The sequence below is a fragment of the Oratosquilla oratoria genome, chromosome 4 (genome assembly GCF_046742065.1).
Source record: "Oratosquilla oratoria isolate Oo_2021 chromosome 4, ASM4674206v1, whole genome shotgun sequence".
NCBI classification, from domain to species: Eukaryota; Metazoa; Arthropoda; class Malacostraca; order Stomatopoda; family Squillidae; genus Oratosquilla; species Oratosquilla oratoria.
In genome coordinates this window covers 84,769,586-84,785,406 of record NC_134780.1, presented here as the reverse complement: position 1 = coordinate 84,785,406, position 15,821 = coordinate 84,769,586, and the positions used below count along the sequence as shown (strand labels likewise).

Below are 15,821 nucleotides of genomic sequence, written 5' to 3'. Positions count from 1 at the left end.
ACCTGTGAGAGAGATGGTGGGCAAATCTAAGGAGGCCAGGAAAATTACATACACATACCAAAAGCCTTTCCCCCCTTATAAAGGAGATAGCCAAAAAAGCAAAGGCATAAAAACCACTCCCACCCATTCCATCCCTATCATACTCCACTCCCCTCCACCCTCTTCCCTCCCTCTTATCTTGGCACCTCCTGGATGATGGGTCATCCCTGCATCTTGCCCACTTCCTTGGATCAGAAGCAGTGTCACAAGACACAGCCAGGAAAATTATCTTCTAAAAAAGACAATAGAAGACAGGAATTTTGACCAAAAATGTATCCTATTTGAGCCAAACTTGTCCCAGAGTCATTCTCAGGTCACAGCAAGGTAACTAGGCCCAAGGACATGTGCATGGGACCTAGACAAATTTCAGACTCTGGCTGGCTTTTTTTACATTTCATATTTCTGCATGTGCAGAACACATGCTGAGCTGAGCACCATATTAGTGTCTAAAGGGGCAATGGTAGGGGCATGATAGGCCTTGCAAGCTAATGTTTCTCATTTTACAGCACAAGATACTAAGGACCACCGTTAACAGGTCCTGGAGCCACAGCGTCTACGTTGTGGGACCACCCCACAACCCCAAGAGTTGGGGGCCAAACGGCGGCAACCATCCCCGGCCACTGGCTCTACGCAGGTGGCACTGATCCCCAAGAGGAGCTACGTCTGCCTTGGGGAGTACCACAATCCTTTTTCTCAACATGCAATATTACGTTTTTTCTGCACTGAGGGGTGATTTTCCGGCGATCACCCCTTTCCTTCTACTTTTAGCCGGAGATGTAGAGAGCAATCCTGGGCCCACCACAAAATACACATGCCCAACAACAGACAAAGGGCTCAGTTCAGTGCAATATGTGCAAAAACTGGGCCCACCTCACTTGTACAACACTTGCTGACACAAACCTATACACAAACACTTGGACATGTCCTACCTGCCCTCCAGTAACCCCACTCCCACCTCCCCAACCACAGCCAGCACCCTTTCCCACTCCCAATTTCCCTTTGCCCTTATCCCCAATCAGTACTCCCCTTCCTTTGTCCCCAATCTCTCCTTTCCCCCCCCTCTAACCCAGATCCTATACCTTCCCTATTAACACCCCAACCTCAACCCCAAACGGCAACATACAACACATACAGAACAAACAACATCAACATATTACAACACAACATTGACGGTATTAACACAAAAAAACATGAACTCGAACACTTTCTTAAACAACACAACATACATATTGCAATTATACAAGAAACAAAACTAAGACACTCACACAAAACACCATCATTTCATAATTACACCACCATCAGACAAGACCGGACCGACAGCAATGGCGGTGGACTCATCACCCTTATCCACCACTCCATCTGTTTTGTGGACACAAGTGCCACAACCAAAATTCTCCTCCCTACCACAGATAACACTACAGAAATCCAATCCATTCGAATCCGCACAGGCAACAAATCAACACTGACAATAGTTAACATGTACATTCCCCGCCAATCATCCCCCACAGTTCCAAACACCTTCAGACCTCAATTTAGCCAACTAGCCTCAATCCCCAACCTGATTATGGGTGGTGACTTCAACGCCAAGTTGTCTGCCTGGAATGTCGACATCCCTGACACAGACAGAGGGCTTGATATACAGACTCAGTTTGACTCATTGACTATCATGAACAACACACATAATCATACACATATCCCACACCAAGCCCTCTACACTCCCTCCTCTCCAGATATCACCTTCTCCTCCCCCTGCCTAACCCCAACAACATCATGGAGAGTGGTCGGAACCCTTGGTTCTGACCACCTTCCAATCATCATCACCAACAAAACAAGATGCACCCCAGTTGGCCACAGACACACATACACCAATTACAAGAGAGCTAACTGGGAAGCTTTTACTGAAGAGACAGAACAACATTTTGAAACACTTACCCCTTCATTCCGGGGCACATCACAAGTCTGGCAGCATTAGCTGCCCGACGTGCGATGTTGCATCATAATAATCACATTATAAAAAATAAAGTCAGTGCTCAATCGTTCGTTCTCTTTCACCCGTGTATTTTGATAACCATAGAAAATATGATGAAGGCAGTTTAGAGAGAATGGAAGTTACGTAGGTACGACTACAATAAATATAATCACGATGCCGACGTCGGCATCATCGAGTACCCACTTGCTCCTCATGCCGCCTACGTAGGCATCACCGTATGGAAGTGGTTAACAGTACACCAATCACAAACATAAACAATGCTGTGCACACTTTTAATACAATCACACAAAACGCAGACAAGAGATACATCCCTAGAGGCAACAGAAAATCACACAACCTCAACTTCACACCAGAAATCCAAGGCCTCATCAGACAACAAGACACACTTAAACACAATATCCCCACACCTATCCCTCAAAACATAGCAGACCAAATACAAACACTAAACACTGTGATTGCCAATAAAATACACAAACAAAAAACACAAAATTGGCAAAACTTTATCAATACACTTGATCACAAAACAAACACCAGCAAATTGTACAAAACACTCAACAGCATTACACTATCCAACAGTAACTCAACACGCTCTCACGCAGCAATAATCACAACAACAGACAATCTACCCTCAAACAGACAACAAGCAAACACACTCATAAATCATTTTGCACAGACAAGCCATCTCACTTCTCACCCTGACGACCGACGCACTATTCGACGTAAGAAAGACTTTCCCACAGACTCAGACTATACACCCTTCATAGACAGTCAGACAAAACACATAATACATAATCTCAAGCACTCATCCGCCTGTGGCCCTGATAACATAAGTAACATCCACCTAAAACACATTGGACCACAAGGTATACACGCACTCACAAACATTGCAAACTACAGCTATTCACACAACACTATACCTGACATCTGGAAGCATGGTAAAATAATCACCATTCCAAAACCGAACAAAGACCCAACAATCCCAACATCGCACCGCCCAATCACACTTCTCTGCACCCCCTCTAAAATCATTGAACGCTTAATACTTAAACTTGTCATACCACATATTCCCCTTGCTGACTCACAACACGGTTTTAGGCCACTACACTCCACAAGCACTCTTCTGATAAACCTCACACAAAGAATTTAGATGGCATCAATTCAGATAGGCCCCACCACAGAACACTTCTTATAACATTAGACATTAGCAAAGCTTTTGATGCTATCCCCCGCCACAACCTAACAAATGAAATATATAACACAGACATGCACAATAACACCAAAAGATGGCTGGCCAATAATCTGGCAGGTAGGAATGCTTACGTGTCATATAATGGCCAATCATTGCACATCAGAAACATTAAGAATGGAGTACCACAGGGCTCTGTTCTATCCCCCACACCCTTTAATCTATACATGCATGACTTGCATGACTTACCCACACCAGACACCTCAGAAATACAAATCTCTTCCTACGCAGACGACATAACAATCACATGCACACATCGTAACACAGACAAAGCTGCAGAAATAATCCAGCCATACCTTGATACACTCAACACACAGACTCAAAATAGCTCCAACCAAATCTACAGCAACACTTCTCACCAACTGGACAAAAGAACACAAATACATACCTCATCTCTACATCAACAACACTCTAATACCACACACAAATACACCGAAAATTCTTGGTGTAACATACGATACATCCGTGTCTTTCAAACAACACATCACAAACATAAAAAAACTAATGCACACCTAGACTTAATGCACTTAAGTCAATCACTGGAACAACATTTGGACAAAACAAAGAAACTAATACAACAATATACAAACAATGCATATGTTCAGTGATGAATTATGCGAGTCCTGCATGGGCTCCTAATCTCAGTGAGACACACCACAACACCCTTCAAATCATACAAAACAAAGCCCTAAAAACAATTACAGGCTACACAAATACAACACCTACAGACCATTTACACCATGAAACAAAAGTCCTCAAAGTCAAGGACCACCTCGACATGAGAGGCACCCAAACACTTGCTGCAGCCACCACAAACACATCACACCCGCTACACTACATAGCAGAACACCCACACACACCAAGAAACATTAAAACAACACCCAAAGACCTGTATCACACACAGATACTTTCTTCTCTTCCTCCACAACCACCAAATACCAGCCTCCGGAAGCATATTCATAATCATATCACTCACCGCTCCATTAACACACTGAAAGACAACACACTGCTGCATGCCAGACCCCCTGACATCCACCCTTCTGAATCCTCTCTCCCACGAAAGGACAGAGTCCACCTGGCCAGACTGCGGTGCGGCCACCACCCAGCACTTCTAAGCTACCAGAAGAGGCTGGATGACCGCATTGTGAACAGCTGCCCAGGATGTAACACTTCACCCCATACCATACAACACATAATGGAAGACTGCATTATACACAATCATGCACACAAACAACACAACATACACTCTATAAAGGATTTGTGGGAAAACCCAGTTTCGGCTGTGGCATTCCTTGGGGAGACGGGACTGCTCGGACAGACAGTCTAGGGAACGACAACAACAACAACAGATTAAATTGGCACCATTTCATAAAACTGGACCACTGACAGGCATTGCATCTAACAGGAACTTAGTGAGAAATTGGGGGAGGTGCTGAGATGCAGTTGCAAGTTGTAAGGCTTGCACTGACAGAAAAGATCTCTTGATTAAGGACAGGAGGGCGATAAGAGGTCACAGGAATGAATTTAGAAAGACCACATGACTAAAGGATGTGAAGAAATGCAGTTTTCCATACAGATGCATAAATACTTGGAATGGCTTGGAGCGTGACGTAGTCCAAACTTGAACAATTCATGAATTCAAATCTAAATATGGTGTGGTTTAATGTGATATGGTTTAACATCACAAACTGCCCCCTATTGGAAGGCTAGGATGGTGCCCTTCACAGAGGGCTTTGTAGGGTGGAATTTAATTAACCATGCCCTTGGTTCGACTTTGCCGGTGGCAGGATTTGAACTGCCATCCCCTCGACTTTTGCCGCAAGTAACGACGCCCTAACCCGCTCAACCAGCGAACTTCCTAAATATGATAATTGGAAATCAAGGATATGGATTCAGTTGGAAATGTACATGAATTTGAGACTAGATATGATAAATAGAAGAGTAGGAGGCTGGACCCAACAAGCATTGTTTGTTTCCTGTACACCACAACAAGGCAAATAAATGGCCGAGCGGGTTAAGGCGTCGTTACTTGCGGTGATGGTCGAGGGGATGGCGGTTCGAACCCTGCCACCAGCAAAGTTGAGCTAAGGGCATGGTTCATTAAATTCCACGCTACAAAGCCCTCTGTAAAGGGGCACCGTCCTAGCCTCTCAACAGGGGGGAGTTTGTGACGTTAAATCATATCACAAGAAGTTCCTGTCTGTGGGGCCACAGTCAAGAATGAAGAGCTTACGTCACAAAATAAATTCAGCTTTAGAGAAAACTAAAGGGTAATCACTATGCCCACCCATGACAAATAGTGCCTGGGATGGTTGCGTGGCTTGGGACTATCCATGGTGTGTGTGGCTTATTTGAAAATAATGCTCATGTGTCAGGTTGGTTACCTCCCTAATAAGGGTAAGATATCTATGTTAGTTGAACATATACTTAAACATTAGCCCATGTTGAGATGAAAATGCAGTAGTTAAACTCGTGTTATTCAAGAATCAACTGTATGATGACAGTTGGAGAAAAAGATACAGGACCCTAGAAGTATACTCTCCTCCACTCAATAATCAACCTCTCCACTCAATAATCAACCATCTTATCCTCTCCTCAATAATCAACCTACCAATAAATATTCATACTCAGAACTTTTAATTATATTAATACATACATACATACACATACCAAGGCTTTTTCCCCCTTACAAGGGAGGTAGCCAAAAAGAAAAAGGTATAAAATCATTCCCACCCACTCCATCCCTGAACACACTCCACACCCCTCCACCCTCCCTCTTATCTTAGCACCTCCTGGATGACGGGTCATCCCTGCACCTTGTGTGAATTTTATAGAATATCATGAAGCTGCAGAATGTGCTATAATTTGTTTACTAACCATTTCACATTCAAGTATACTGCACATATTCTACTCACAGAACTGTACTGTTGAAATCTCAATATGGTCACTGTATTGTACAACTTGAGAACAAAGTTGCCGAACTTACCATGATTATTATCTTGAAAATATCTTTTGCCGAACATTTGGTGTTTTTTCTGTGGATGGTGACGATGAGGATCTTCAATGGGATACCTGTAGGACCCACTGCCTCCCTGATATTCTCCACCAGTGTTTCGATCTGAAAAAGGATAAATTTTCTAGAAGTCACCTGACACAGGAAATACATAAATCATATCAACTGATTAGTTAACAAGGAATTACAATTTATATTACTTTGCAGTGCATTCTTTTTTAATATGCGTGTCTATGACCATATATTTATCTTCAAGTTTATGAATGGTGACAACCTAAAGGTAAATTTGTATTTCATCATCTGATATCTTTAGAGACAATTTTGTGCTAAAGACGTGGTCATTGAGATTGTCTATATACCAAGGGCCTCTTCCCTTTCATAAGGCAGGTTGTAGAAGAAATATTTAAGGACAGCAGAAGGGAAAAATAATGGAAATTAAAAGTGACCAATATTTTTTTTTAAGTGAAGATTAATCTCCACTTTCCCACATCAGGTGGGTGTTTATATAAACAAGGGAACAAACAATGACATTAAGCTAAGTATTGATGAAATGTATCTGTTAACTCCTTTTTAATAGTTTAGGAGATGGCACATTGGGCTGATGAAAAATTATTGGGACAGTTTGGACACATGGAAAGAATGAATGAAGAAAGATTAGCAAAAGAGGTGTTGAAAGTAGAGGTGGATGAAGTGAATTTGAGGGGATGACCAAGGATGAGATGGACAGACGGACAGGATGAAAGGGGCTTTGAGCAAGAGGGGAATGTATGTTGAGTAGGTAAGAGAGAAGGTAGGGGATAGGGGTGAATGGAGGGTGGTTTTGTATGGATGATATTTTGATCCAGCCTGAAGGGATTTCTCCATCTTCTCCATTTTCTGCATGAGGGGACAGGGAGGGGGGTCAATGTGCAAGTGAAGTGTCCCTACTGTGGATGTGTTGTGTCTTGCTGCATTGCTTCTGACCCAGGCAGTGGGTAGGAGACAGGGATTAGTTTATCCACGAGGAGCTGAGATAAGAGGGAAATAAGGGTGGTGGATGGAGGAAATACAGTTAAAGTTGATAAAGACAGACTTTGGGTCCAGTCTACAGATCATGTGTCATTCTCTCAGAACTGCATTTCCAGATGGGGGTGAAAGGATTGATGGGAGTGGAATTATGCCTTTTGACTTTGACTACCTCTCTTGTACATACATACATATACCTTATAAGGGAGATAGCCAAAAAACAAAGGCATAAAAACCACTCCCACCCATTCCATCCCTATTCCACTCCACTCCCCTCCACCCTCTTCCCTCCCTCTTATCTTGGCACCTCCTGGATGATGGGTCATCCTTGTATCTCGCCCACTGCCCTGGGTCAGAAGCAGTGTCCAGAAGAAAGTTCAACTTCTCTTGTAAGGGGGAAAAACCCTTGATATATGTATTTATGTATGTATGTATGTATGAAGATGAACAATATACAGTGGATCTCTTTGAATTCATGTTGATTTTCTAAGATGAACATGTGTGTTTTGTTTCTTTCCAAGATCAACCTTTCCATCAGTTTTTATATGGTGGACAGGAAAGAGCATTGTGACTGGGTTCTCTGGTAGTTTATTCTCTTGTGTGCTATTTCTCAAAACCACAGGGCTTAAAATGGTAGTTTGATATCTTGTCTGGGCATTCGCAAGTTTCAATGACTGGAAAATCTAACCCTCATAGTGGCTGATGATAGTCCATAGGCCCTATCATGGATCTCTCTCTCTCTTTTTGGGAAAGGACTTTGAACTATTCTTTTTGTTGTATTAGTGTGGGACTGTTTCTAGATTACAAGCTAAAAGTAGTTGAAGGAAGGGAGCCTGGGAAGACTGGGATGTTAAAGCGGCCTGGGCATTTTTCACTCAGAGCAGCCCTGTGAGAGACGGCGAGGGGCAGGCAAAGCAAGTTAATCAAATTTAGGGGTATTTTGAGGCCTACGTAGGGACATCATTGACTGACCTCATATAGTAAATGACCGCATTAATCCCCTGACCCAACCAGATAAAGGTTTTTCCCAAGTGGAGCAGGCCCTTGTAACAGCCCACTTGGGCACAAAAGAACCGGCCCACTGGGCATTGCCCAAATGCCCTAATGGCCAGTCCGCTCCTGAGGGGAGCAGTCACCAATCATCAGGTTTCCTCAAGTGAGAAGGTGGAGGAACTACACTTGAAGCTGATGGAAAAAGAAGATCTTGGGCTTGATCCACAAACCAAGTGCTAGCCTATGTATCTCCAGCTGAAGGTGAGAAGGCCGACATGTTTTGCAAATGGGCGACAGAGAGATGATTCTCTCTGCCATTCACCTTCCAGAAGGTGCCAAGATAAGAGGGAGGAGGGGAGTGGAGTATGTTGGGGATGGAATGCATGGGAGTGGTTTTTATGCTTTTGTTTTTTGGCTACCTCCCTTGTAAGGGGGAAAAGTCTTTGGTATATGTATGTATGTTATGGTTGAGGCATTGTTAGTGTGGGGTATTGTCCAATGAGTTCCCCTGTGTCTTGTGTATGATGGCTGCATCTAGGGCAGTTTGATTCTGTGGTCAGACCTATTCTGTGTTGATACTGTTTTAATGTTGGATGATGTCCTGAATGCAAGCACATTAGTGTGGTTCTTACTTCTTTTGAGAGGGATTTTTCTAAGGGGCTGGGGGTAGTGTTGGTGGAGTACCGAGTTTTGTGGTCTGCCTTGGAAAGCTGTTTGTGTGTTATGCCAAACTGGGTGATGAAGTTCAAATTACCTGCCAATATGTGGTTCATTAATGAGTTAAGTGTTTATTGAGGGATAAAGCCTCAGGGCTTGATGTCATGTTTTGGATGATATGTAAATGTTTGTAATACAACTTGTTTTCTTTACTTGTGTTTGGATTGCAATTATTTCTGTTGTGGTGTCTGTGAGTGAGTGTTTGGTTTCTCTTGTATTGTTGGAGAAAGGTATGCTGCTGTGAATTAGTAATGAGCCCACCTTTGTGTTGTGTACTGTCTTCTCTTACTGATGTGTAATGATTGAATGTAGATAGTGTAATTTGTTTGTGGTGACAATTTTGTTTCTTGCCGTACAAGTGAATCCCAAACTTGCTTTAAAGTTCTCAAATGATTGTAAAGAACACATAGTGAAACACTGCTGATACTTACAATCATTCATGGCAATGTCCATCAACTGTAGGTCTTCATCATTTAGTATCGAAGAAAGGAACCCATCAGTTTGGTTTATTTCAGAGCTTGTATTCTGAAAAACAATATAACAAGTTAATTAATCATCTCTAGCTTTTATATACCTTCCTAGTCTTAACTAATAATGCAACAATGGATACCTACAAGTGGTGGTCCTTCAAGATGATCATCAGAGTAAACCATTTCCCAACCCATCAAAATTCTTCCCTTTATCTGGAGATACAGTCCCTGGCCCCAAGACCTCTCTATCAAATTTGACTGTATTTCCTCGGCCTTTCCATTTATGGACAGGAGAGCTGACAACCAATAACTGCTCCACTCCTTCCACTACTACATTCCAGTGGCATTTCTTCCCAGTGAGGGAAGAGTCCAAGACACCATTCCCAGTCACTGTGATGTTTTTGGGTTCCCAGTTATGAAACTCAAGGCAGTAATAATTATCATCACCACTGTTATTACTATTACTATTATTAATTATTATATATAAAAAGGTAATAATAATAATAACACAAACTAAAGAGTCATGAAGGAAACTGATTAGTCTGGATGAAAAGTCACTAATAATTTTGTTGCCCCAAGTTTCACTAAATGAAAACATGCAGCCCCACAGTAATTAGCAACTGCCCTCAGATCCTCCCATAGATCTCTCTAGGAAGAAACTTTGGACTGTTGTCTGCATTGCATTTATGGGAAAGTGTCTATGTCACTGGCAAACACAAAGAGACAGAAAGAAGAAGTTGCTAGTTGTTAGCTCCCTGTGAAAAAGTGGTAAGAAAATAGTTGAAATTGATATCTTCATCTAGTGGCTGATAATAGTCCCTTGTAACTGCACCTCCAGATGAAAATGAGGGTGTTCTCATTAAAAGATTTGAGCCTCTAAATGCTTTCCACCAAATATAGGACTTTTTCATACTATCTGTTTTTGGATTTTTTCATACTGTTTTTCCTCCATACACTAAGTTCCAGTTAATATTTATGAACTCATTAATCTTGTGTTTTGTAAACAAACCAAATCTAACTTTTTGGATTCTGGGCAGACAAACTTTTTCTGAGTAAATGGCCATCCAACTACCGGGTATATTGATTAATCAATTAATTCATTGTTGCCACAAGTTTAACTTTGAGAAGAGCCCGCAGCCCCACAGTCGCTGGCAATGATCCTTGGGCTCTTCCACAGATCACTCCAGGAAGAAACTCTGACTGTTGTCTGTGCTGCATTAGCGTGATTCACCATGGTCTTGGATCACATGTTGTACTCATGATTGATAACTATTTCCCTCCCGGAAGAGAGCTCAGAGCTCATATATGACCAATCTATGGGTAATGCTGTGACCTTACACGCACACAAACCCCCAACTCCCCGCCCATGAGAATAGGAATAATGACTCTTGGTGCAGCGAAACTGAAATTATTTCAGTCCTGGGCAGGATTCAAACCAGGACCGCTGTAGTGGTGCCTGGGAACTCTAACCACTGTGCCACGAGTGGTGTAGGACTGTTTCTTTGGCATTAGCTAAAAGTGGTAAGAGGGAGGATAGCAGTTGCCAGCTGTCAACTCCCCACGTATGAAAAAATGTAAGAAATACTGGAGAATGAGTGGGAACCCCTCATCATTACACTTCCTGATGGAGGTGTGGGTGTTGACAGGTTTTGAAAATGGTTTGCTTTGCTGTCCATCTTGCAGTACTATTGCATGCAGGTACCTTGTCATTGGTCCCTCAAACTCCTTTATGGGTCACAAACCCATGTCTGCCCTACATGGCATCCCTGCAGAGTCTGGAGACAAGAGTCCTGAGGGTTGATAGATATACAAGTGCTGTGGTTATCATGAGGAAGTGAGAGGTGTGTGTATGGTAGATTCTACGAAGTCACCTTCCTCTTGGGTTATGCTAGCTTGGTTTTACGGGTGAAATGCAGGACCAACCTATCCCATAAGGAATGATACATCTTTTGCACTCCACCGAGGTGGCTTAATCCTTCTTGGTAAGGTTGTATTTACCTAGTTGTATCTTACGGGAAGGGGAGCTATGCTTGTGGTGTCCCGTCTTTGAATCTCGAAGTATCTAGTTTATTCTTAAATTCGTGTATGTAAGGTGAGGTGAGATTTACATGGCTGGAGTTCAGGGTTCGCTGTTATGTGACATAAATGTCTCAGGAACTCTTACAAATGTATAACTAAATATTTTCTTATTCACCTGGTAATACATCATGTCTGGAGGTAGGGATGTGTTGTTCTCCATCTTGTAGTGTGGGTGGTGTGCCTGTTCGGATCCCGGCAGGTCGGAGCTGTTGGTAAGGTTCATGCTGCTTGCCACCAAGTGACTCGATGCCCCTGCAAGTCAAGAGACATCAAAAACACATTCCTATTGAGCAATGCTACAGTTCATTTATTACCAGGGTTTTTTTTCTGTATGGAAAGAGATATCTACACATTTAGCTAGTACACCAATTCTTGATTTCTTTACTGAGGTAGTGCCACCACCCTTCCCCAACCCAAATAAAATTGCTTGTCATTGGCCAGAAGAGAGAGAAAGAGAGCAAGATCAAGAAAGATAGAGGAGAGAGAGAGAGAGAGAGAGAGAGAGAGAGAGAGAGAGAGAGAGAGAGAGAGAGAGAGAGAGAGAGAGAGGGAGAGAGAGAGAGAGAGAGAGAGAGAGAGAGAGAGAGAGAGAGAGAGAGAGAGAGAGAGAGAGAGAGAGAGAGAGAGAAAGAGTAAAGAGGAGAGGAGAGACACAGAGAAGAGAGAGAAGAGAAAGAGAGGAGAGAGAGAAAGAGTAGAGGAGAGGAGAGAGAGAGACAGAGGGAGAGAGAGAGAAAGAGAGAGAGAGAGAAAGAGAGAGACCTCCTGGCGGAGCTCTGATAGGTAGGAGTGTTAAAACTTACCCATAGAATTGGAGTAGGTGATGTTGTGCGACATAGGGTCAGGCATGGGCGGGGGTAGAGTGGCGTTCTGCAGGAGCACGCCCCGAGGTATGGGCGCGGGCGTGGGCGCAGTGGGGGTGGTCGTACTGGCGTCATGGTGGTGGGGAGGGTAGAGGGCCTGGGGGTGGTGCAACGGCGAGTGGGGCAGAGGACCTTGGGCGCCTCCGTGGCCTCCGTGGGCTGCCATCGAGGCAGGTGTGGGCGACTGTGCGTGGGCGTGGGCGGGGTCGGGCGAGGGCAGACTCAGCAGCGACGCCAGGTCCTGCCAGCGCTGTTCCATGGACCCGGTCCGCACCAAGCCGCCCAGCCGACCCTGGAAGGAAGGAAAGAGAGGAAGACACGATCAGTAACCACTTCGTGTAGAGTCTGCTGGAGCTACGAAATAGACTTCATACTAAGAAATAAGAGCAACTGCGTTAGCAATGTTACGGTTATGATAAAGAAATTATTGGTAGAATGCTAGGTTGCACAATTAAATTCGATTTCTCAGTCGAAATTAGTTTGGAAAAAATAAAAAATAAAAATTAAAAAACAAGTAAACCCTTTCAGACACCTCTGTGAGGAGCTGCCTGCTGGTCGGGAAGGCAAATTCGTTCTAGTCAACAACTACTCACGGTTGGATATAAGTATGATTTCCCGTGTAGAGTGACAAGTAACTGGAATCAGTTGTCTGAGTGGGTGATCACAGCAACATTGGTCAACCAGTTTGAGGTCAGACTTTAATTCAATGTTTCAGTTAAACAGTTTATTCAACAAAATATTTCCCATTACATTTGCATGTCGAAGATGCACATATATACATACATGTAAACATTAATTTGTTGAAAAGGAGAAAACGGAAGCAACAGCTTATAAAATGCTCTCCCTTAATAGTTTATATATAAGTATTTACAATATTTTTTGGTAAATTCTGGTTTAATCAAAGATAATCCACCACACGTTGTCACAAGTTGAGTTGATAATGTAAATCTGGAGTTACAGGCGTAAGATTCTTCCATGTAAGAAAATAAGGAGAAACAACTTCGCTAACCGTGTAGTTAATGAATGGAATAAACTGCCTGCAAAGGCAGTGCAATGTAGTTCAGTTCGAAGCTTTAAGATTTATTCGTTTGTTATTATTTGTCGGTTTGTTTATTACTATTTGCTTGATTTTACGTTGGTAATGGGTAATTCAATGCTAAAGTGGGGAAGAATATGTGAGGCGAATAATCGAGTGAAAGAAACGACGCAGGCGATAAACTGGTCAATTTTGAAGAGAACTACAACATATGAACAATGAACAGTTTCTTCCAAAAGCGTGTAGGTTGTAAATAGGCTTGTGGAGGTCCAAATGATACGCCAAAGAACGAAATAGACTTCCTACTAAGAAATAAGAGCAACTGCGTTAGCAATGTCACGGTTATAAGAAAGAAAAGGTTGGTAGAATGCTATGTTGCACTGCTAAATTCAATTTCTGCGTCGAGAGAAATTAGTTTTGAAAAAAAGAATAGTAAATAAATAAACCTTGCAAAGGTAAAGGATAACAAGATGAATATTTTGTTGGAAATGAAAAAGATCTGAAGCTCGGAGTATTTACGAGGACACCATCGAGGGTACAAAATCCAATTTAATGAACATCATAAGGAATCGATATAGGAAATACTGTAGTATAAAAAAGTTGGAGAAAATAAATACCGCAGAAATACGATAAGAAAAAAAGACTACGCAGATTAAAACCAGCAGGGAATAGAGATCTGAAGTGAACAAGCTTATCAATAAAAGGAAAACATCAGAGAAAAGAAAGAGAAACATAGATGGGATAGAGGAAGCTATTCGAAAGGGTAAGGGCAAGACGAGTGCAAACGGAGGCAACATATGATACAGGATCTGAAAGGTGACTAAGCCTCACCTTCCCGGGGTGGAGGGACTCTTGAACAGATTTCGAATCATCTCTTTTGAAGTGGATCTTGTGCATGTGCATGTATGTTTTTTTTTATATATATATATATATATATATATATATATATATATATATATATATATATATATATATATATATATATATATATATCCCTCATTGAAAATGATGGTTGGCTGTGTGCTTACTATTTTCTAAAAGTATTTTCCATGTGCCTTATTAACATATGGACTTCTCATTTGAAGGGAGGCTTATGATTTCACTTCTACAGTGAAGTCATAAACCTCCTTTCAAAGGAGAACAAGTCCATAGTAAGACATATGGAAAATACTCTTAAGAAAATAATAAGCGCACAACTAGCCATCACTTTCAATGAGGTATGCATAAGAGAAAATCTCCTGCCCATATATACCATTAATATATATGTATGTTACTCGGTGTATATATATATATATATATATATATATATATATATATATATACATGTTATAATATATATATACACATATATATATATTGTAATTATGTGACACTACACAAGACTATCTAATTGAAATACGCCACCGACGCACGACAAAAATGATGGAAGGCATAACTCAAAATAATAAATAAACAAATAAATAAATAAAATAAAAATAAAAACAAAAATCAATGAACCAACAAAATTAAACAAATCTATCAACAAGTATATAAAATGTCGATTTCCGTAAAGAGTCAACGACGCGCGACAATCGACTCGAAGCCCAAAACGACGTCTTCTTTCGTTGCTGCATCACACTGGGCAGATTCACGTCAACTGTTATGAGTTCGTTCGAGCGGAAACGACTTCGGTTACACTCTTCTGTTCTTCGAATCTCCAAGAATCAAATTACCTTTGGGTACGCGTACACTGAGAACCTGAACGACGAACTACAAGTTAAACCTATACGAACGTTAGACACAATGTTCTAATGTTCTGTGAGAAGTCTATAGTAGTACAAATAAATTCCTTTTTATGGCTACTCAAATTCACAATACCTGACGAGAACTGAATCGGTGTGAGGCGGATTTCAGTTACATGAAGAGAGAGACAGCTCCGCGTCGACCGACCAACCATTTCACGCCCCCACGTCCGTCCAAGCGTCATGCTGCTGCTCCACTTTCTTCACGGGGGGGAATGCCCACCCCACCCCCGCGACTCCCGATGCAAAAACTCGCTCGCTCACGTACACACACACACACATACACACACACGCACATATACAGACAAACGCACGTACACACACACATAGTTTGTGCAAAAACCATACACGAATAGAAGAAAAAATTAGAAACTGCGAGATACTAAGACGGGACACCACCAGTATAACTCCCCTTCCCCGTAAGATACTAGGTAAATACACAAACGCATACACAGACGCACGCGCACACATAGACGCATATATGAGCTCTGAGCTCTCTTCCGGGAGGGAAATAGCTGTCGATCACGAGTCCAACACATGATCCAAGGCCATGGTGAATCACACACAGACGCATACGTTACACACACAC

At 42.2% G+C, this 15,821-nt stretch overlaps 1 protein-coding gene across 1 annotated transcript in view; it reads right to left on the bottom strand.

Annotated features, from left to right (window-relative positions):
- LOC143025013 (segmentation protein cap'n'collar-like) overlaps positions 1-12,720 on the bottom strand; it is a 54,739-nt gene extending 42,019 nt beyond the window's left edge. Inside the window, exons 1-4 of the mRNA XM_076184618.1 lie at positions 12,356-12,720; positions 11,668-11,804; positions 9,435-9,528; positions 6,262-6,393 (exon numbers count right to left, since the gene is read on the bottom strand). Coding sequence (XP_076040733.1) covers positions 6,262-6,393; positions 9,435-9,528; positions 11,668-11,804; positions 12,356-12,674 — 682 coding nt within the window. The 5' untranslated portion in view covers positions 12,675-12,720. The remainder of the gene's footprint in view (positions 1-6,261; positions 6,394-9,434; positions 9,529-11,667; positions 11,805-12,355) is intronic.
- Positions 12,721-15,821: the final 3,101 nt, after the last annotated feature.